General features: G+C 41.8%; 4 protein-coding genes across 4 annotated transcripts; 1 reads left to right on the top strand and 3 right to left on the bottom strand.

The window, feature by feature from the left end:
• Positions 1–725: 725 nt before the first annotated feature.
• LOC145974372 (uncharacterized) lies at positions 726–5,124 on the bottom strand. Its single transcript, XM_083104164.1, has 3 exons — positions 2,904–5,124; positions 1,216–2,822; positions 726–1,118 (listed from the first exon to the last, which is right to left on the bottom strand). Exon 1 carries the CDS (start codon positions 5,120–5,122, stop codon positions 3,917–3,919), a length of 1,206 nt encoding a protein of 401 aa, XP_082960290.1. The 5' UTR covers positions 5,123–5,124; the 3' UTR covers positions 726–1,118; positions 1,216–2,822; positions 2,904–3,916.
• A 1,251-nt stretch (positions 5,125–6,375) lies between these two features.
• Positions 6,376–10,097, bottom strand: LOC145974374 (uncharacterized). The gene has a single exon (XM_083104167.1). It carries the CDS (start codon positions 7,106–7,108, stop codon positions 6,482–6,484), a length of 627 nt encoding a protein of 208 aa, XP_082960293.1. The 5' UTR covers positions 7,109–10,097; the 3' UTR covers positions 6,376–6,481.
• Positions 8,166–9,278, top strand: LOC145974373 (uncharacterized). The gene has a single exon (XM_083104165.1). The coding sequence runs from the start codon at positions 8,168–8,170 to the stop codon at positions 9,275–9,277; it is 1,110 nt and encodes a 369-aa protein (XP_082960291.1). The 5' UTR covers positions 8,166–8,167; the 3' UTR covers position 9,278.
• Positions 10,098–10,430: 333 nt separating the features above from the next.
• LOC145974371 (uncharacterized) lies at positions 10,431–16,968 on the bottom strand. Its single transcript, XM_083104163.1, has 2 exons — positions 13,833–16,968; positions 10,431–13,752 (listed from the first exon to the last, which is right to left on the bottom strand). Exons 1-2 carry the CDS (start codon positions 14,954–14,956, stop codon positions 11,190–11,192), a joined length of 3,687 nt encoding a protein of 1,228 aa, XP_082960289.1. The 5' UTR covers positions 14,957–16,968; the 3' UTR covers positions 10,431–11,189.
• Between the last annotated feature and the right edge of the window lie 4,067 nt (positions 16,969–21,035).

The following is a 21,035-nucleotide window of genomic DNA, read 5'->3' as shown; positions in this document are numbered from 1 at the left end:
CACCTATTTATTTTTAACTATTTATTATCAATGATCGAAAATCGGTCATTGATAATAAATAGTTAAAAATAAATAGGTGAAATAGATGAATAAATAAATAAATAGATAAAATAGTTAAATAAATATTTAATATTAATATTTTTTATGATAATAGTAAAAGTAATAAATATTTTAAAAACATTATTTAATCTAATTAATTTTTAAATAGATATCATACGATGTATGGATATCACACACATTCATGATAGTAATAATATTAATATGTTAAATGTTTATTATGTTTATCGCATTCTTCAATCGAACACATGATCGCGTTCGATAGCGCCAGTAGTACCTTAACCTACCGCAACCTACCATGACAAAAAACTGCTTGCAGTCGCCGAGTAATTATCGTCGCATTGTCGCGTCGTCGCGTCGTGTAGTAACGTGTCCGCGCGTGTTAGTAGTTAGCACTAGGAGAATTCTAACGCAGGGATCTCAGGGGGGTGAGGGGCGAGGGGATCTCAGCGGCGCGGGGGAATGACGTCACGCAGGATGGAGGGGGGATGACGTCACGTGGGACGGAGGGAATTTCTATGGCGCGGGGGCTGCGGGGCGGGGGACGCACGTATAAACAAAAATGGCGGTATTCCTATGAAGAAGATTTTGGGTCTCTCTCTATTCCTCCCTCTCTCTCGCTCTCTCTCTTTATCCCTTTATATTTCTATCCCTCTCTCTCTCTCTCTCCATCCCTCTATCCCTCTATCTATCTCTTTATCCCTTTTATCTCTCTTTCTCTCTGTATTATCGCAAGTATACAATATTAGTCATAAACTTATATTTTGAGATATTTCGTGGTCCGACGTTTTCGAGCAATCTGTGAATCATAGCGAGATAACAACACATTTTTGAGATATTATACAATATTACCAGTTAACAAACAATATAAATAGAAGTATTCTTTGAAGGATTGGGTGGATGGAAATGTGTGCGAAGAAAAATTACGTCATGATTTTGTTACAATTAAAAATATATATATAATTTATTTAAATGTGTGTTTAATAAAAAGTATACAATATAAAAAAATAATAATAATAATATATAAAATAGACCGTCGGGCTATGTTGGGGAAGCCGTTTCTGAAAACAGAAGAAAACATACGCATTTCATTAGTTTAAATTATTTTAATAATTTATTTTAAAATACTTTTGATATATAATAAATTAAGATACTTACAATGTTATCCATCATCTATTTTAATTTGTGCAAATAGGGCACATGTTGCAGGCCAATATTTGATTCAAAGATCTTCTGCACTCTTTGCATGACATATTTTCCAAATGTTCATAATATGTGCATCTATGTTCCCGAACAATACCAGCTTCTAAGAACAGGAATGATAATCTGTAGAAGCACTCGGTACAATATTTGGACTCATCTTTTACATAGTAGTAAGATATACAACATATCTTCGTGTGATCCAATGCCATTATTTCAGTCAAGTCTAAATTTCGATGTTTAGTGTGTATTAGTTCATCACTACTATCACTCTCATAATCACTGTCTGCTATGGGTTCTATTTCTATTTCCTCGTCTGATTCATAGAGATTATCATCTTCCATCTCTCTCCTCTCTCTCTCCTCTCTCTCTATCTCCATCCTCTCCGCCACAACTGGATCCATCCAATCGTAATCATCATCATCAGTATCGTCGTCGATGATAATTATGTTTTCTTCAGCCATTGCACAAAACCACCGAAACACTGAAGAGCAACGAAAGAAATGATACTCTAGTGCAGCAGACTACCGAAACACAGAAGAGCAACGAAAGAAATGATACTCTAGTGCAGCAGAGTCCTCTTCATTATATTTTTTTTTTAACATACACAATATAAATAGAAGTATTCTTTGGAGAATTGGGCGGATGGAAGTACGTAGATAACAACACATTTTTTGAAATATTTCGGGGTCCGACGTTTTCGAGCAATCTATGAATCATAGCGAGATAACAACACATTTTCAACCCTAGGTTCAGTTACAAAAGAATTTTTATTTTGTGCCTCCAACAATCTCTGAATATCCCTCTCTCTTTCTCTCTTTATCCCTTTTATCTCTCTCTGTCATCTCTGTATTATCGCAAGTATACAATATTACCAGTTAACAAACAATATAAATAGAAATATTCTTTGAAGGATTGGGTGGATGGAAATGCGTGCGAAGAAATTACGTCATGATTTTGACTTAAAACTCTTTATTTATATTTTATATATTTTTCTTACGTACTATGGACTAAAAACTAAAGCTGCCAGTTCGCAATCGACGAGTTGATGCTTGTTGAAAGCAGCACTCGCGCGTATTACATTTGATATTTCTTTCGGATTTATTACAGTGGACGCGATATTGGAGAATTGCGTAAACTTGACATCAACTGTTTGGATAATTTTATCCAATCGATCAAAAGTTACATCTATGCAGTGATCGAGATCGAACATGCGATGTAACGTCGATTCGACCATCATCAAGCATACGTTTGAAGATTCGAGACTTATGAGTTTGACGTCGTTAATCGTACGAACTCTCACTGTTAGCGGTCCAACGCTTATGAAATTGAAGTCATCTTTAGAGTCGTTCCGAAGGAAATTTTGAATATTACGACGTTGCTCGTAGAGTCCCTTCCACGTTTCGAGAGATAATATCAGTTCCTTTCCTCGATGATCTCCTATGGCAATCTCCACGTAACTCGGTGGACCCACGTTGATACCAATGTCGAGGAATTTGAATCCCGTAGCTGTCAATGCGTATCGTCTACCTAGTATACGAACCGCACGACGTTCCAACGAAATGCTACAGAAAAATTAAAATTAAATAATAGTAATACAATTTGTAAAAATATAAAAATAGAAAGAAGTTAAACGAAAAACTTACTCGTCACATTTGTTCTCAAACGATCGAGTTTTATCACGACTCGATACGTAATTATTCACGCGTCTTCCGACGCCGCTGCCGCTGCTGCTTCTTTCGACGTAGTACATTTCTCTGGGAGTTATGAAAAGTGAACCACGAGAGCGGTGTTAACGCGACACTGATCGTATAAGAAATAACCGAGTATGGATGACGCTCATCTTCCAAAAGTATAATGTGGTGGAGGGATTAATACTTCTAACGTTTTGAGTTTTAGGAGAAGGGGAGATAACGCTCAGACAAAAAATTCTTAGAAACGCATGGAAAGGTTTAGGGAGGGGAAATAAGAGATAAAACATATTAATGTTTACATATTTTATTTTCTTGCAATTCTTTCAGGCGTTGCGACCACCAGTTAAATATTTTAAATACATTTTGTAATGCACAATTCTTAACATGTTTTCCACATCGCATACTATTGGTAATATCTAATTTATTTAGAGAATCAATATCTTCATAGTCAGCATCTAAAGTTTCAATAATATAGCCGTTTCCCACATCGCCTAGTATATCGGTCAACCATTTTCGCTTTTCAAGTCCTTTAACGTACACGACAGACGATTCTTCTTCTTCTTCTTCGTGTATCATACCAACGATAGCTGTTGTAATTACACGCTGAGCCAAGCCATACGGAACGTTTCCGTCTTCCCATTGTAATCCGTGATGATTTCTAATCACCCATGAGACTTGACATCGCTCAGATTTTGTTAGCACGCTCCACGGTACAGGACTTGCGAAAAAATAATGCGAGAGAACATATCCCTTCCTCAGGACTGCCGCTTCTTTCACGACAAAATTTCTCCCGACAATAAATCCTTGCAGATCCACAAACGTTGGTATAGACATGACGAGATCTCTCTCTTTCTCTCTTCGATACGTCAGTCGAGAGGAATGGCAAACTCTAAAATCATCTCGCAGCACTTTGATTTATATCCTCCTCCTCCTCCTCCTCCCCTCTCTTGTGTCGATGTTATCGCTTAGGTGATTTTGCGTACAACGTTGGTCAACGGATTGTACTGGATCACACGATCGTGTATGATGAGACAGTACGCAGTAGTATTCGCCGGTACGTTCTCCTTACATTCGAATTCCAATCTCACATCCACCGTTGCGCTCTTGACCGATTCGTTTTGTCGAGAACAATCGATAATCACGAACGGACCGAGTTCTTGAAACGTTAAGACGGAGAGACTCGGCTCGAGATACTCGTATCCGTAATAGTTCTTGCAGAAGCGCGCGTACGTGTCGTACAGAATGGACCATCTGTTTTTATCGAAATCCAGGTTCATATCGTCGTACGGATAACATTCCGAGTTCAGATAGAGTTTCACATTGATCAATTTGCAGTCGTCGAATTGAGATACATTCTTAGACAAGGCATTCTTCCGGCCTGTTTGCAGGGCGAAGACAACGTAGCGTGGTTTCTCCAGCTGAGTCGAGGTCTTAATGGCCCACGAATGCTTCGTTGTAAGCTGCAATAGCGGATACTCGTACAGATCCCACGAGCGAAAACCCATGCTGAGATATCGTCCGCTTTCCAGAGCACGCAGCATCGACAGTTTTTCGATCTCGCTCAACAGCACGTGAGGCATTCGCCATTGTATCTTGAATATGGTCATCACAGGCTCCAGCGTTGAACTTCCAACCAGACAATTATTATCGTTGCGCGATCGTATTAAGATCAATTCGTGACGAGCGTTAATCACCACTCGTTTATAATCCTCGCAAAATCCCAATAACATGTGGAGCGGTACGCAAAAATTGAAATGACCATGCGAATAGGTCGGCGGCTCCCAGCCGGCGTTTTTCATAATCACAATTCTATCGGATGATACCGTTACATAGTTTTTGAGCGTAGTAGTTATTCCTACGTTTCTATTGCGATCAATCTCAACGCCATCGAGTTCGTATCGAATCTCATCGAACATGAATGCGACGCAATTATGTCCCAGTATCACATCACTTTCTCCTTCAACTGTTGTTCTGTTTTTCGTTAGTTGTCCCTCGATGTATAGGAAACTCTCGTACGGCAGCGTATACAGATCCTGTTGTTGTATGGGTATTCTTATCTCGTCACTGTGTCCGAACGTTGTATTGGCGAACGGGTTATACGTGTGAGTCTCGATCTTGACGATACGGTTGTCAAAGATCGGTTCATCACCGATGTTGAGAATGTCGGTCATCGTTCAGCTGTTTCGCACCGCAAATCCCAAAGATTGTAAAAACGCAACGTTCGATGCGCTGAGTTTCTTTTTCTTGGATGATTTGATATTAGCAAACGTCGACGTTGTTGTTGTTGTTGTTGGTGGTGGTGGTGTTGCTGGTCTCGTAAAGATTGCGTTATCTCTCACGTCTTTCGATCCGTTCAATACGAGCATCTCATACGTCGCATACGTACATGCAATCTTACGGTGATCTCTTCTCCTCGAAAATCGAGCAATCGTCCGTTCTGGTCGACAACGCGTAACGTTAAATCCGTAATGCTCCGCGCGATGATCGGCAGGTAAATGATCTGTGCAGGCGTTTCCGATATCTTATATCCCGGTGGTACCCTCGGTGAAAATTCATGTATCGTATGAACGAGTATGCCGTTGTTGTACGCACCCGCGGTCACGTTACACTCTATACGGATAATATTCACGTTGAGAATGTTAATCGGCAGGTTTGATTCGTACCATTTTCGCGGCTCGAGAATACGATTCGAGAATCCTAGCAGCGATCCAATGTTGACGGGTTTGGTAAAGTTTATTCTGTAGGCACATTTGATCTCGCTCCTCATTGTATTGTAATTAGCGCGGAGCACTATCGGATATTCATCATCATCTTCATAGTCATCGCCGTCAATGTGTTTCTCATCGCGATGTTTCCGTGAAATTGCATGTTTCAAAAATTCATGTATATTTTGCAACTCATACGATCCCTCGGGAATCGTAATTTCTTCGTCGTCTTTGCCAAAGTAAAATTTATTATTCGAGGAATTCACATTCGGTATCGTGTGATAAGTCTCAAAATCCGTTAGACCGAGCTCGTATTCGCCGTCGCTCAAATCTACGGTGGGAAAGAAGTTTGCCGTGAGAACGCTACTCTTCCCAGTCAACGTGAATGTCATAGACATGTCGACGAAACTGTTTAACGAATACTGAGTTAAATAGCGCAATATCTGTCTTTAAATTCACATGCATCGACCGTTCGAAGAAACTGCAAGCACAATTGTCCGCAGATGCTCTGATCGTAAGTTTGAACAGGTGTGTAATTGTACTGTATCTTCGTTACGTTTCGTCCGAGATATCGCACCAATTCATTCGGCGGTCGAAGATTGCCGAAACTGTCGAAATATATAGCGCGATTCCCCCTCTTTGCATACGCTACCCAATGAGTACCTGGTCCTTCGACGCTATCCAAATTTACGATGCCGCTCTCGTTTCGATATATACCACCGATCGGTAAAGAGTCGCGCATGAAAACATCTCTAAAATATGGAATGCGCATACGTTTTGCCAATTGTAGCAATTGTACGTTGGTAGTTGCGCCCTGCGGCATTTTTAGCGTCTCTTTGACGTTTTTTTTTTTCTCCTTGTTGAGGCTCCTCGTCCGTATTTGTAAGGAGCGAGATATAATCCGTGACCTTCCATGGCGCGATTGTGACGTAGCATCTCTTGCAACTGACGTTGCGCGGCTTTTCCGTCGTTCACCACTTTCGCTACACCAGCCGCTCCACCGATCAGGGATCCGAGCGCACCCAACATTGGTAGAATCGGCAATACACCGCCGCATTTCGCTACCGGAAGTATCCGTTTCTTCACCGTTCTTTTCTTCGTCTTCGTCTTCAGACCCATACCGAGCTTCGTCTTGGCTTTCATCGCTGCCCAGACAGTTGTGGCGGCGGCTCTCTCACCGAGAGTCGAATCTTTCGCAACGATGCGATTCCGCGCTTTCTCAGCGAGTATCCTATCCGCCGCGTGTCTCTCGGTGAGATCGTTGCTCCGAGAGTATGCTATATCGTGTTCGCGACACGCCGCGTCCAATGGGTTGACACCTCGATCGCCTCTGACTAATCGCTTTTGCAACCGCGTGCCTGGTCCGCAAAACTGATAGCCGGGAATATGGAATTCGATCGGAAGTGCGTTTATCGCGTGATTTAATAGGCCTCTACCTATTTTCGTTGACATTCGCCGCAATTCTTTATCAACGGCGCCGGACCGTCGATGTGCGTTTCCTGACACGGCTGATTGTAGTGTTCGTAACAGCGACGATACGTCTGAACCTCCGGATCCGCTTTTATGTGTTCCGGAAGTTTGTCCCACACGTAGTGGACGTAATCACCGCACGTTCTCAATAGAACTGCTTTCGACACAAATTGTAGCTGTTCGACGCTCAAATCGCGAATATCGGAAGGATTTGTTAGCAGGATGAACATTTTTTCTCTACTGAGCGACTCGTGATTTCGCGCACCTATAAATAGGCAGGCGTTCGATCCAATCAGCAGTGTTGAAAAAATGAGATTCGTACGACAACCTTTGACGATATGCGTGACAAATTGCGACGACAGATTACGATCAATGGAGGACAACGCGGAGATGCGCAGGCATGGTACGATGCTACCGACTACTATACGCGCGATCGTTTGCGGCCCCTCGAATTGTGGTAAAACCAACGTTCTGATAAGTCTACTGGAAAGTCCGCATGGTGTACGTTTCGAGAACGTGTACGTGTACTCGAAGTCGCTGCAACAGCCGAAATATCGATATCTGGAGAATTTGTTGACGCCGATTGACGAAATCGGTTATTTTACGTTCTCCAATAACAGTGACGTCATTCCACCGAGCGAGGCACGTCCAAACTCGATTTTCGTCTTCGATGACGTGGCGTGCGACAAGCAAAATACGATAAGAGAGTACTTCTCAATGGGTCGTCACTCGAACGTCGACTGCTTCTATCTCTGTCAGACGTACGCGAGAATACCAAAACATCTTATACGCGACAACGCGAACCTGCTGATCTTGTTTAAACAGGACGGTACCAACTTGAAACACGTGTACAACGATCACGTGAATACCGACATGTCGTACGGGGATTTCAGTGAATTATGTCGTACTTGTTGGCAACAAAAGTATGGATTCCTAGTGATAGATAAGGACAGCTCATTTACGAACGGGCGATACAGAAAAGGATTTAACGTGTTCGCGATACCGCAAAACGATTAGTCGCTGCCGACACACTCTGTCGACATGGCTGAAAACAATAATATTCGCGAGCGTGAAAAGATTGCGAGGGAGATTGAGAAAACGAGCGAATCGATCCGCAAGAAACATCGCGCTTTGAAGACCGGTAAGATCGACGACGATATCGCGGTCAAGACCCATTTTAGGCCTATTATCGAGCCACTACAAAAAATCGTCGACAACTCTAGCTTAATCGCGGTGAAAAACGAGCCGGAGAGTAACGCTGACGCTATAATTAAAACGTTACCCATCAAGCGGTACAAGGAGGAAGAGGAAGAGGAGGAGGAGGAGGAGGATACGACACCGAAAAAGAGACAACGATTGAAGGCGAATCGTTTATCGACACCGCATACATCGGATGAACCGCTGATAACCTCCACACCGTCCGCGACAACGAGAATCGTACAACCCACGATACCCGAATCACTCGCAATCGAAAATGTTTTCGAAACCACGGGCAACCCGCTCGAATCACCATCTGTTCGAAACATGTTACAAACGTTGGAAGGTCAAAAAATGTTACGAGAGCACTTCGGGCCACTGGCACAAAAGTACATGGGCGCTCTCCTTAGTGGCGATAAAAAAAACCAGATCGATCACGTGTACGGTGTCTATTTCGACGAGAATGAAATGTGGCTCGGTAACAAACGATTCGACATCGGCGCAGATGACTCTATAATCATAGACAAAGTGAGGTACATTGGTACACCTGGATTATACGAGTTGATCTTCAAGAGAATTCCCGATGATGACATATACACTGAGGACGATATGCAAAAATATAAGAGCATATTAATGGCGACGAGTGCGCATAAACGTCAATATGATGCGCAAGGTCAATTAAAGAGCAACAGGGGATACAAGTATAAACACATAATTGCACCGTTGATGTCGATCGAATTGAAAAAGAAAAAATGCGGTACGGGAGTATTCATGCCTCGCGCGATGACGCTAACCGACAATAAGATCGATTACGTGCACTGGGACGATCCCAACGAGCTAGTGGATCGTCTACGATTGCTCGACGCTTCGCGCCGAGCTGGCCACAACGCTCACGACAACGAGATCCTGTCGATTATAGAGGAACTTCGCGAAGTCGGCCTTATTATAAATTAAACGGTGTCTCGACGAAACTAATCAGTCGATCGACGTCACTCGCATCGAGAAAAAAATGCCCATCAACAAATTTGGATTATTCGAACAGAGAAATGAAGCAATTAGAACTAGCGATCATTGGGGTAAATCGGTGACAAGTTACTTGCGTCAAAACGCTCTGTGTCGCGTCGCTACGTACTATGACGCGAGGTCGCGCAAGATTCGCCGTGTAGCGCAACCTGAGGCTGATACCGATGCAGTCAACAAACTGTACGTGGAACAATGCGTTAAAACGTTGAAGAATCAGCAGAAAGAATCAGACGAGAAGCTGACTGCGTTCGAGAAGGATGTGCGAGCTTTGCAGACTGCGATAAACGAGCTTCGGCGTGCGATTAACACTAATTCAGAAACGGCTATCAACCTGTAATGAGCGGCTGTAGTGAACGGTTTAGGAACGGCTATTGTACAATTATTAAACATCTACAAAGGTTTATCGAACGGGTTGGGAACGGCTATCGAACAGCTAGAACGGTTATCGAACAGCTATGAGCATCTACAAAGGTTTATCGAACGGGTTGGGAACGGCTATCGAACAGCTATGAATGGCTATCGAACGGCTATGAACGGCTATCGAACAGCTTTGAACGGCTATCGAACGGGCCAGGAACGTCTAGCAACGAATGATAAAACGCACGGTGATACTCGAGGCACACATCGTTTGATCGACGAATCGAAACAACGATGGATCGGCGATCGGGAATAACCGAGGAAGTGAAGAAACAACATAGTTTAGAGAAACGGCAGTTGGTGAACGAATTGCACGCGCCAGCGAGAAAAAATTTTCCCCGAAGACACGTCATAGTGCGGGGATACGATGACCTGTGGCAAGCTGACATTGTCGAGATGCGTCCGTACTCTCGTTTCAACAGAGGTTACCACTACATACTCACAGTCATAGATGCGTTGAGCAAGCACGCGTGGGCCATACCACTCAAGAGTAAAGGTGGAAGCGAGACAGCTGACGCTATCGCCGAGATAATTCGAGATAGCAAAAGATGTCCGAAAAACTTACAGACTGATATGGGGAAGGAATTTTATAACGCTGACGTGCAACGGCTCATGCGGAAACATGACATCAATCACTATTCTACATATTCGGTATTGAAGGCATCGATCGTTGAGCGATTCAATCGCACACTGAAAAACGACATGTGGAAGATGTTTACGCTGAACGGATCTTACAAGTGGATCAGCGCGTTGCCGCGACTCGTATCGGATTACAACGCGCGCAAGCATCGAACAATCGGTATGCGACCCGTCGACGTTACTCCCGCGATCGCTGAAAGACTCTTGGCTACTGTGTACAACCATGTAAATATCGCGGGTCCGGCGAAATTCAAAGTAGGTGACTCGGTACGCGTTAGCAAGTACAAGACAGTTTTCGAGAAAGGTTACACGCCAAATTGGACAACCGAAGTGTTTAAAATTGCAAAAGTACAACATACTAATCCCGTAAGCTATCTACTGGAGGATTATCGCAAAAAATCTATTGCTGGAGCGTTCTACGAGTACGAGTTGCATCGCGCGAATTATCCGGACGTGTATCTCGTGGAGAAAATACTGCGTAGGAGGGGTAACGAGGTTTACGTGAAATGGTTGGGATTTGACAATTCGCACAATTCTTGGATACATAAGGACAATGTGATTTAATTCATACAAATTGTATTTATTTTTAAATTTAAGAAAAAATATGTACAACATATAAAAAATATACATGAAATATATAAAAATACAAAAATCTTTATTAATACATCCTTTCCAATAATCGTATATAATACAATATATGAAATACATATACATATGAGATACATATACAAAAATAATATCTGACATTATATCACATACTATATTACATTACATTATATATATTATATTATAAGGGTATCCTATAATGTCCCCATGGTAATGTGTCGGTCGAATCAGGTACGATATACCGCTTGTCATCGTACGGACTCAGAGCAATTTTCGTCTCGCGGACGGTATACACTTTGTGCAATTTCGATCTTATGCAAGATTGCTGTCGTGTCATTTCTATTTCGTCATTCAGACACCGCGTGTAATCGTCGAATGTTATCGTTCTCGCAACAACGTTACTTTTGACACCTTTAACCTTCTTCGTATCCTTTTTCCCGTCCACTCTCATCGCATACATTTTTGCTCTAAGCCCGACGAATTCGGTCATTATCGCGCCGTTATTTTCATCTTTCATTAAACCCGGTACTTTTTTATTCACGAGCGGTATACCGTACGCGTTATCAATTGGATAATCGCTCGTATCGAAACTAGCGATATCATGTTTCATATTTTCATAGACATCTTCGCACTCAATGTGGTATATAAGACTGTCTGTGTCGGTGTACATTACCCGGCATTTATCACGATATAGCGGTGACATGTACTCATGATGAAATTCGTACAAGCACGTTTTAGAAATGTCGAGTATGCACATGCCGACATAGATTGGTTTATAAAATTTCACTTCAAGTTTGCGTAATTCTATGGCAACCAAATTTTCCGAAAAGACGCTTCTACTATGAAAATTTGGTTTCGCTATCATTGCTTCTGCTCCGTATCGTCCGTCCCACTTTGTTAATAATTTTACATCGACACGATTACGCACATTTTCCATCGTCTTACCAAATACCGCGTTATTCATCAGTTTATATAAATTTTTTTCAAAATCATTTTTCGCGAGTGTTCTAAACTGTGTATTTAATTCGATATAACTGCGAAGCCACGGAGATTGTGTAAATTGTAATATGCGATGTATTTTTGTAACGCGAAGGTCGTGTCGCGTACATTGCTGTAGGTTACGGTAGTGTATCACGTAACGCTTCTTATCGTATAGCGTTGCGAGGAGTTTGTCTTGCCGCTTGCCGGGCGGCTTGTCGCGTGTCGGGCAAAACGGTAGGTCAATGTGCGTATCGTGAAGATGTTGCGGATACTCGAGATCGACTTCGAGGATATAACCCGTAGGCGAATCTAACGCGATCGATGCTACGTCAAAATTCGACACGTCGTCGACCCATCGAAAATCGGCGTAGGGCAACGGTTGACACATTGCCCATCCGTACAAATTATTTACATCGAAATACATCAAGTACGACGATGGTTTCGATGGATCGTACGATTGTTGCATGTACTTGTTATTAGCGCGCGCGTATCTGTTGGAACACTGACTCAGACCACCGCGTATACCGCGTTCGATAAACATGACCATGTCGATGTCGGTAAGCAATTCGAATGTAATCTTTGTATGCTTTAACATGGCATCCCACGTGTATCCGGGAAGAGTATAATAATACGCGGGGTCGAGTCCGTAACTTTTGATGCAACTATCGCGAAAGTTTTCAAAAATATCGGCTAATAACAAGACGTCGATTTTCAGGTACAAATCGCTATACTCGTCTAGCGTTCGAATGGAGAATCGCGTCCAGATGTTCTCGGCGTGCGCGTAATCGCTCTCGGATATAGTTTCACCGGTCAAAGAACTGTAAAACGATTCGCGCGGTGGTAAACACGTATCTTGCAACCTATCTACAGAGTCGACGTATTCGTACGGAAAGACGCCTTTCCGTGTTAATAAACTGAAATTTTCTGCAGATAAATTTTGAAATTCTGATTTTAAAATTTTGAATTTGTCTTTGTCTAGATAAGATGCCAATTTGTCGAGACTTGCCGTAAGAAATTTGTACGAATCGATAAAACTTAATTTTATATAATTTTTCCAATTGTCTTGTGCAACTTTAACAGTTTTTGTAAACGATATATATTTTTCCTTGGTTATTGGAAGTAATTCGATTTCCCCTTCGAACGCTGTGGCTATATCCTCGATAATGAAATGCGCGTCGTAACCTGATAAATTGTGGAAGACTATCGGAATATATAATGATTCTTTGTAATTTAGATTGCAATTTGAGTGCGCGGGACCCCTATATCGTCCGGTCAAATGACAATGATCGCGTACGCGTGTATCGTCTTCTTGCGTAAACGGTTTTTCGCAAATATGGCAATGCGTTGCGCTGTGAAATTTTTCCCACTCGTCCGATGTTAAATTTACCATGGAGACATTTGTAGTCATTAAAATAGTCTTTACACGTAACGCTAAATTTTTAAGTTCTTCGGCGAACCACGCGATACAATCAATACTGCGGCGAGAATGGTACGCGGATAACGAGTCGTCGAACGAACAATGCATATAATACGCTATACTAAATACCTTATGATGCTGATAATTTTTTTCTTCGTCAGTCTTTGTCAACGCACATTCCAAATCGGCATAGATCACAAATGGAAGCCGCTCTTTCCTCGTGTAGTTGTTGAACTCGAGCCACTTGTCCTTATCGCTCGGCAATCGGATAGCGCAGTCGTTTATTTTTCCGCAGTCTACCGTATGTGACTGCAACTTGTCCTCCGATCCGAAATAGTGCAAGCATCTGTAAAAGAATATTTAAATTAAAGATTTATGCAATGCATTATATTTTATAATTACATAAATTATTCAAATTATACATACCGATCACAGATATATCTTCGGCCGTTGTGTTTGCTCAGTTGCGAGCTCACGAGCCGGGATAAGTTCTTGATCCATGCGAAATGTCCGACGCTGTTACCGTCTTCCACATACAACAGGTTGACGTGTTTATCCCGTTTCTGCTCCGAAAGACGTATCGGGACAATGCTGTTTTCTTTCTCGATGCTGTACACGTTGATGGAGATATTGTTTATATGTTCAAACTTTTTTAGTTGGTTCAACGTCATCGGAAACTCAATATTTTGTACATTTAACACCGTCGTATAGTGGGGATATGAAGATTCCCGATTTGTGTCTCTTTCAGCGGGGTATAGAGCGGCCACCACTGCCCACGCGAAACACGCATTGTCTCTAGATTGTACATTAATTACAGCTCTCTTCACCATAATTTCTCGCGGCAATTTAATATAACATCCCGCGCGCATAGGATTATACTTATTTATATTTACAGTTAAATTCTGTATTCGCGACAATGCCCAGCCACTATCGCGTTCCTGAAATTCTTCTAGCAATGCTAGAGTGGGCTCGATAACGCTGCGCTCGTACCACTCGTGTAAATCAGACGTGCGAAAGAGTTCACAGTTTCTCGTATTGATACTTTTATTCGCACGCTTATCACCCGACACAAATTCACCGTTGAATATAGTGTTCAATTTTACACTGTTGTATCTTCTTATAACGTCTTGCACTTGCTCGAGCACGATGTCTTTGGCGTCCTCGAGAAATTGACGAGGTTCGATATGGTTTGCGTTAATCACAGCACCGGTTAGAATACGGTTATCGAACGCGGTATCAATCTCGCGCCACACAAGTTCATTTTGATGCGCGCTACATCCGGCACCCGCGTTATTGTCGCCACTGTAATTACCACCACTGGGCATAAACTGTCTCTGCAATCGAGTCTTTGCACCTTCGAGTCGCGCGATTCGAGCAATCAGCGATTGTCGATTCCCGATCGATAATCGCGGTCGTTTGATCCGACTTTGCTCTTCCAGCGACTCGATGTACTCGTTGCATCGTTGTAGCCATGCAAAATATTCGCCCAAGGTGGCAATTTGGCGGGACCGCTCCACCAGGTCGCATTCAGTCTGCTCGACGTTTTCCATTTCTTCACAGAGTGCAAATTGGGCACATATTGCACGGAAATCTTATATACAACGGCTCGCTACAACTTGAACAGAATCGGCCATCCATCGCATCAAGTGTCTCAATTTTATGCTTTCGAACAGCATACATCATTTGGCTATCCACGCCTTGCAATGCAATCATACACGAAGGACATACAGCTAAAGCACCACCCGTGGAATAATAAAAGTATATGATACAAAATTTTGTACTACGTGCGTTTAAAGCATTAATTTCCGCAACAGACACTATTTTCTCTCTGAATTCCGTGGAGTTCTCACTGCAGTCACTAATGCAATCACTGTCAGATGACAACGCGTGATCTTCGTCTTCCATTTTTATATTATCACACAACACTGACAGAACATTACTTTCTGACAGAACACTATAATTTTTGACTATACTTTTGCTATACCGTCGTGTCGATGCGCTTTCAAATCACGTACTATGATCTGATGCGCTTCGATCCTTCTTATATTCAACCAACAAACTTTCAGAGATTGTTGAAGGCACAAAAGAAAAAAAATTTTGTAACTGAACCTAGGGTTGAAAATGTGTTGTTATCTCGCTATGATTCACAGATTGCTCGAAAACGTCGGACCCCGAAATATCTCAAAAATGTGTTGTTATCTACGTACTTCCATCCGCCCAATCCTTCAAAGAATACTTCTATTTATATTGCGTATGTTAAAAAAATATAATGAAGAGGACTCTGCTGCACTAGAGTATCATTTCTTTCGTTGCTCTTCTGTGTTTCGGTGGTCTGCTGCACTAGAGTATCATTTCTTTCATTGCTCTTCTGTGTTTCGTTAGTCTTGTGCAATGGCTGAAGAAAACGTAATTATCATCGACGACGATACGGATGATGATTACGATTATTGGATGGATCCAGTTGTGGCGGAGCGGATGGAGATAGAGAGAGAGGAGAGAGAGAGGAGAGAGATGGAAGATGATGGATCTGATATAGAACCCTTGGCGAAGGACAGTGATTATGATAGTGACAATAGTGTCGATATTCTTGATGAACGGTTACAAAAGAAACAGCGAGATTTAAGCATATCTGAAATAATGACATACAATCAAGCAACAAAGATATGTTGCATTTCATATTACTACATGGAAAATGGATTAAAATTTTGTATCGAATGCTTTCTAGAAGCACCGGATCAGTATGAAGAAACTAGTGCTGTTCGAGAACATAGAACCATAGCTTATGTTCATTTGGAAAATATGTCATGCAAAGAGTGCAGAAGATCTTTGAATCAAATATTGGCCTGCAACATGTGCCCTATTTGCACAAATTAAAATAGATGATGGATAACATTGTAAGTATCTTAATTTATTATATATCAAAAGTATTTTAAAATAAATTATTAAAATAATTTAAACTAATGAAATGCGTATGTTTTCTTCTGTTTTCAGAAACGGCTTCCCCAACATAACCCGACGGTCTATTTTATATATTATTATTATTATTTTTTTATATTGTATACTTTTTATTAAACACACATTTAAATAAATTATATATATATTTTTAATTGTAACAAAATCATGACGTAATTTTTCTTCGCACACATTTCCATCCACCCAATCCTTCAAAGAATACTTCTATTTATATTGTTTGTTAACTGGTAATATTGTATAATATCTCAAAAATGTGTTGTTATCTCGCTATGATTCACAGATTGCTCGAAAACGTCGGACCCCGAAATATCTCAAAATATAAGTTTATGACTAATATTGTATACTTGCGATAATACAGAGAGAAAGAGAGATAAAAGGGATAAAGAGATAGATAGAGGGATAGAGGGATGGAGAGGGAGAGAGAGAGAGGGATAGAAATATAAAGGGATAAAGAGAGAGAGCGAGAGAGAGGGAGGAATAGAGAGAGACCCAAAATCTTCTTCATAGGAATACCGCCATTTTTGTTTATACGTGCGTCCCCCGCCCCGCAGCCCCCGCGCCATCGAAATTCCCTCCGTCCCGCGTGACGTCATCCCCCCTCCATCCTGCGTGACGTCATTCCCCCGCGCCGCTGAGATCCCCTCGCCCCTCACCCCCCTGAGATCCCTGCGTTAGAATTCTCCTAGTGCCAACTACTCGTGTTTCTTTCATCGAGTGATTTTTAATCGCCAACAGTTATTATTCGACAGTGATTAATAGTGATTAGTGATAGAGTCATTAGTAAATTTCTCGTCTCATCGAGTGAGTAAATAAATGTGATTACGTTAAAGTTTATAAAAGAATACAGTTCATGAAAGAAGAAAAACTTTCAGTTAATAATTTAGTGTGGATTTCTTGTCTTTTGCAACGTGATATCTACGTTAAATTTGAAAACGTACGATCTATCGGAAAATTCATTTCTCCTTCAAGCAATTACAGCAATACATCAAAAGTCATCGAACAAGGTAATAATAACTATTTTTTGACGTTATGTGAAAACAGATCTCGGAAAGTCAGAGGGACAGTGTGTCAAAGGAAATTCGTGAAAAGAGAGGGGTTTTTAGTGGGTAGGGAGTACCGAGTTGGTAATTCGACTTGGTACTCGAGTCGCACATAACTCACTGGATCGACCGGTGGGTATGCATAAAATGCATTTTCCCCTCTCTCGTAAAAAAAAAAAAAAAAATTACAGGTGAGTGAGCGAATGAGAGAGAGAGAGAGAGAGAGAGAGAGAGAGAGAGAGAGAGAGAGAGAGAGAGAGAGACAGACAGACAGACAGAGAGAGAATGTATGTGTTCGCATGTGTGTCTGTATGTGTATAGCGACCAGCTGATCGCAGCAGGCGCCCCGCGTAAGCATCCGCGTCTGACGGTGAATCGCGCCACCCTTGCCTGCCTCTTGTATTCGACCCGTCATACGTTAACTACTTCCTTTAATAATTCAAAAACTACGCTTCAAATTAAATTTTGGTAAAGGAAAAATTGTCTTAGAATGGTGTCAGTAATACGTCATTTTATAGACGGATCGTTTTTCGGGATCGCTCTGTATTAACGCCGGCTCGTAAAGCTTCTTTCCCCACAGCTCGCGCGGCTTTACCTAAATATGGTATTACGCGTCTGAATAATCCCCCGAGAAAACTGCCGATTCCGTGATCGCGCTGATAGGGCAATCCGACGAAAACTCGCGGGATTCCGCCGCCGCGACCGCCTCCGTTCTGTAATTCGTCGCGATATACCGAGTAATAGTCCATTAATAATAATAATAATGAGCGGTCAAATGCACTTTTTCTCTTTCGCAGATTCTGTGTATTTTATAATATCTAATCGATACGTCTAAAGTGCAAAGTCACAGTCAACGTTCCGAATTCGAATGGTATACCTTCCCCCGTTGATCTCTTATATCTATTTCGATTGTTCGGAAACATGTTTGACGCAGAGCGATGTATTGTGCTGGCGAAAAATGGGTTATCTGGCTAGATGCAAACAAATAATTATTTCTAGCATTGTGCGTGACTATTCGAAGAAGGGGCGATTGTACATCACCCGTGATATAAGGCTCGCAAATGTCACAGTAGACGAAAAGTTTGTCGGGAATGCCTCGCAACAAGCTAGCTGGTTTGTCGGCTATTATATCGCCGGTAGCATCCTCGAGCGCAAAAAGAAATGACGGGAAAAGTAAGCGTGAACGTTTTTTACCGTCTATATCAAAACCGAGTATTCGACAAAGTTTGTCGGAAAAATATACGTAATGGACCATGTCGCATTTCTCTTCTACGCAAGAAAGTTTCGCAACAACTCTACCTCCGACTTTTAATTCCCAAACGATATGCGAGTTTACCAATTTGGACGCGTAATTCATCGTTTCTATAATATCGCGTATATTTGAATAAACGCCTGACGATACTTCGGCATCGTCTACAGGAATTATCTCTTCGTTCTTCCTTCTAACATGGAGGAATTGTAATGTATCTTCTCCAGGGCGTATATGTAAAAAGCTACACGGAAACTGGATCTCCGTGAGCGCTACTTCCCAACGATCGCTTAAGTCTATACGTTGAGGTAATTCGGTGATGAAACACGTTGTTTTATTTTCCGGAAAATATCGCATGCTACTATTGCTCGGGAGGATTATGTAAAATTCTTCCCATCTCATTTTGATATTAAACTCGAGGCTGGTATCCAAGAATCAAATTTAGAAGGATATCCCCGCCAACTAACTAGTAATTGTTTATTGTTACCTCGTCCCTTGGTTTTTATCACACGGTCTACGATAAATTCTCCCTCTCGCAAGTCTTTAATAACATGTGTTAATTCTTGCTCCTAAAAAATCCCGTCTATAACCTCGCCCTGTAAATCACTTAGTTCGTATACAGGAGGTCTTCTCCATTCGAGAACGCGATGAATTCGAAATATTTCTTCGCTCCAACCAGCCTCGTATCCTTTCTCAAACGTCGCTTTTGCTCTACTGATGCGTACGAGTTCGCCCGCTTTGTATTTACACTTTTGTTTGCGTCCGCGATTTTTTCTCCCTCCAGCATCATCATCATCATCATCATTGATATTCCAACGCCGATTCATATTTTCTCGCGCGATACGCGCATTTTCCAACGTAACAGCCGCGGGTTGCATTTTAATGCTAGAATGACGAGTATGATTGTAAGCGCGAACAATATCCTGCAAAATATCGATATAACGACGAGTATTTTTATGCGTAAAATAACGCCACATCCTCTCCTTAAGTGTTCTATTGAAACGCTCGACGATAGCTGCTTTAATATCAGGATTACGAGCTACGCGGAAACAGATGTTTTTTTCTTTTAAAAATTTTTGTATAGTAGTGGCGATAAATTCTTTACCTCTGTCGGTTTGTAGGTATACGGGTAAACGTTTTTTGTTTCTCGAGAATATGTTCTGAAAGGCCTTTATCACGCACGCCGAAATTTTATCGCGCAAAGGTTCTACCTAAGCAAATTTGCTAAGTACATCGATAACCACCAGTAGATAGGAATATCCGTCCTTATAACTCTTAAGATTACGAAGATCGATTAAATCTGCCTCCCATAAATCATCGATATTTGTCACGTTATAAACGCGGAAATTTTCGTCGTACTGAACGATGCAGCGTGTACGCGTCTTGCGATTTAAGCCAGTCGACAACCTCGTTACGCGAGAAATTCGGCTTAGCCGCTCGTGATAGTGACGTTGACCGTCGCTGAATAACCCGCGTAGTGCGAAGGATCGTAATATAATTTTTCGAGTTCCATCTTATTAGAATTTGCTCCAACCGAATAAACCTCTTGCTTTCTTTGTCGGGGAATTCTCGTCCTTACTTGCTAATGCTTTATCGGCCTCATCCTCATCCTTATCGGCAGATATAAATACCGTATCTCCTTCGGATACATCTGTCTCGTTTAACCTGCTGCGTGAACGACGAGTTTTCGGAGTGGAAGCTGCTAATTCGCTGCTTTTAATACGACGAGCTATTTTGCCCGCGTGTAAAAAACTACGATTTCCTATGAGACTGGAAGGTGTGTTTATGTCGTGCAGTAATCGCGCAAACTGAACTCTTCCGATTGCTTTTACTGTTTCTCTCTCGCGTATCGCGTCATTTATGAGATCGCTAATATTCGAACCCGCTACAACCGCACCGTTTATAGTCACGAGTCCTTGTCTATCCCAACCGATCTTTGACGACGGGGCATCGAGTAAATATTTCAATAGCGTGTGAGCTTTGTAGCGATAAGTTTTCGGCACACTTTCGATTATATTTTTAATCATTTCCGCCGATTGATCGCGTTTTTTCCCAAAACTATTAGCGTCACCTCCTCCATCTCCAACGCTACTAATTAAAGTACGCGTAAATTCAGCTGTATCGTCATCTTCCAAGTACATGTCCTCGTCCTGCTCAGTTTTATCATCGGCGTCGTCGTTTAAAGCCCCACGCGAATCTTTGCGAAAACGCTTTTTTGCATCCCGAACAAAGTAAAGATAACGTTGAAGTACTTCTTTATACATTTTCCATCTTTCACCCTCGTCGGTAGGAGTCGAGAGATTGAGAATACGACACATCTCCGCATCGAGTCGCGATAAAGGGGTTCCCGGTGTCCGTACAGATTTA

Source organism: Camponotus vicinus, unplaced genomic scaffold, assembly GCF_025532165.1.
Source record: "Camponotus vicinus isolate PSW18456_S1 unplaced genomic scaffold, iyCamVici1.0 SCAF_7, whole genome shotgun sequence".
NCBI lineage: Eukaryota > Metazoa > Arthropoda > Insecta > Hymenoptera > Formicidae > Camponotus > Camponotus vicinus.
Note: the sequence above shows the minus strand (reverse complement) of the source record. Positions and strands in the feature narration are given on the sequence as shown.

What these genes read in the sequence shown, in the direction of transcription:
- LOC145974372 (XM_083104164.1), bottom strand. Translation starts at nt 5,122, where the DNA reads ATGACCGACATTCTCAACATCGGTGATGAACCGATCTTTGACAACCGT.
- LOC145974374 (XM_083104167.1), bottom strand. Translation starts at nt 7,108, where the DNA reads ATGTCAACGAAAATAGGTAGAGGCCTATTAAATCACGCGATAAACGCA.
- LOC145974373 (XM_083104165.1), top strand. Translation starts at nt 8,168, where the DNA reads ATGGCTGAAAACAATAATATTCGCGAGCGTGAAAAGATTGCGAGGGAG.
- LOC145974371 (XM_083104163.1), bottom strand. Translation starts at nt 14,956, where the DNA reads ATGGAAAACGTCGAGCAGACTGAATGCGACCTGGTGGAGCGGTCCCGC. An exon ending in CGAAGATATATCTGTGATCG is followed by an intron (nt 13,753 to 13,832) that starts GTATGTATAATT and finishes ATTCTTTTACAG; the next exon opens with ATGCTTGCACTATTTCGGAT.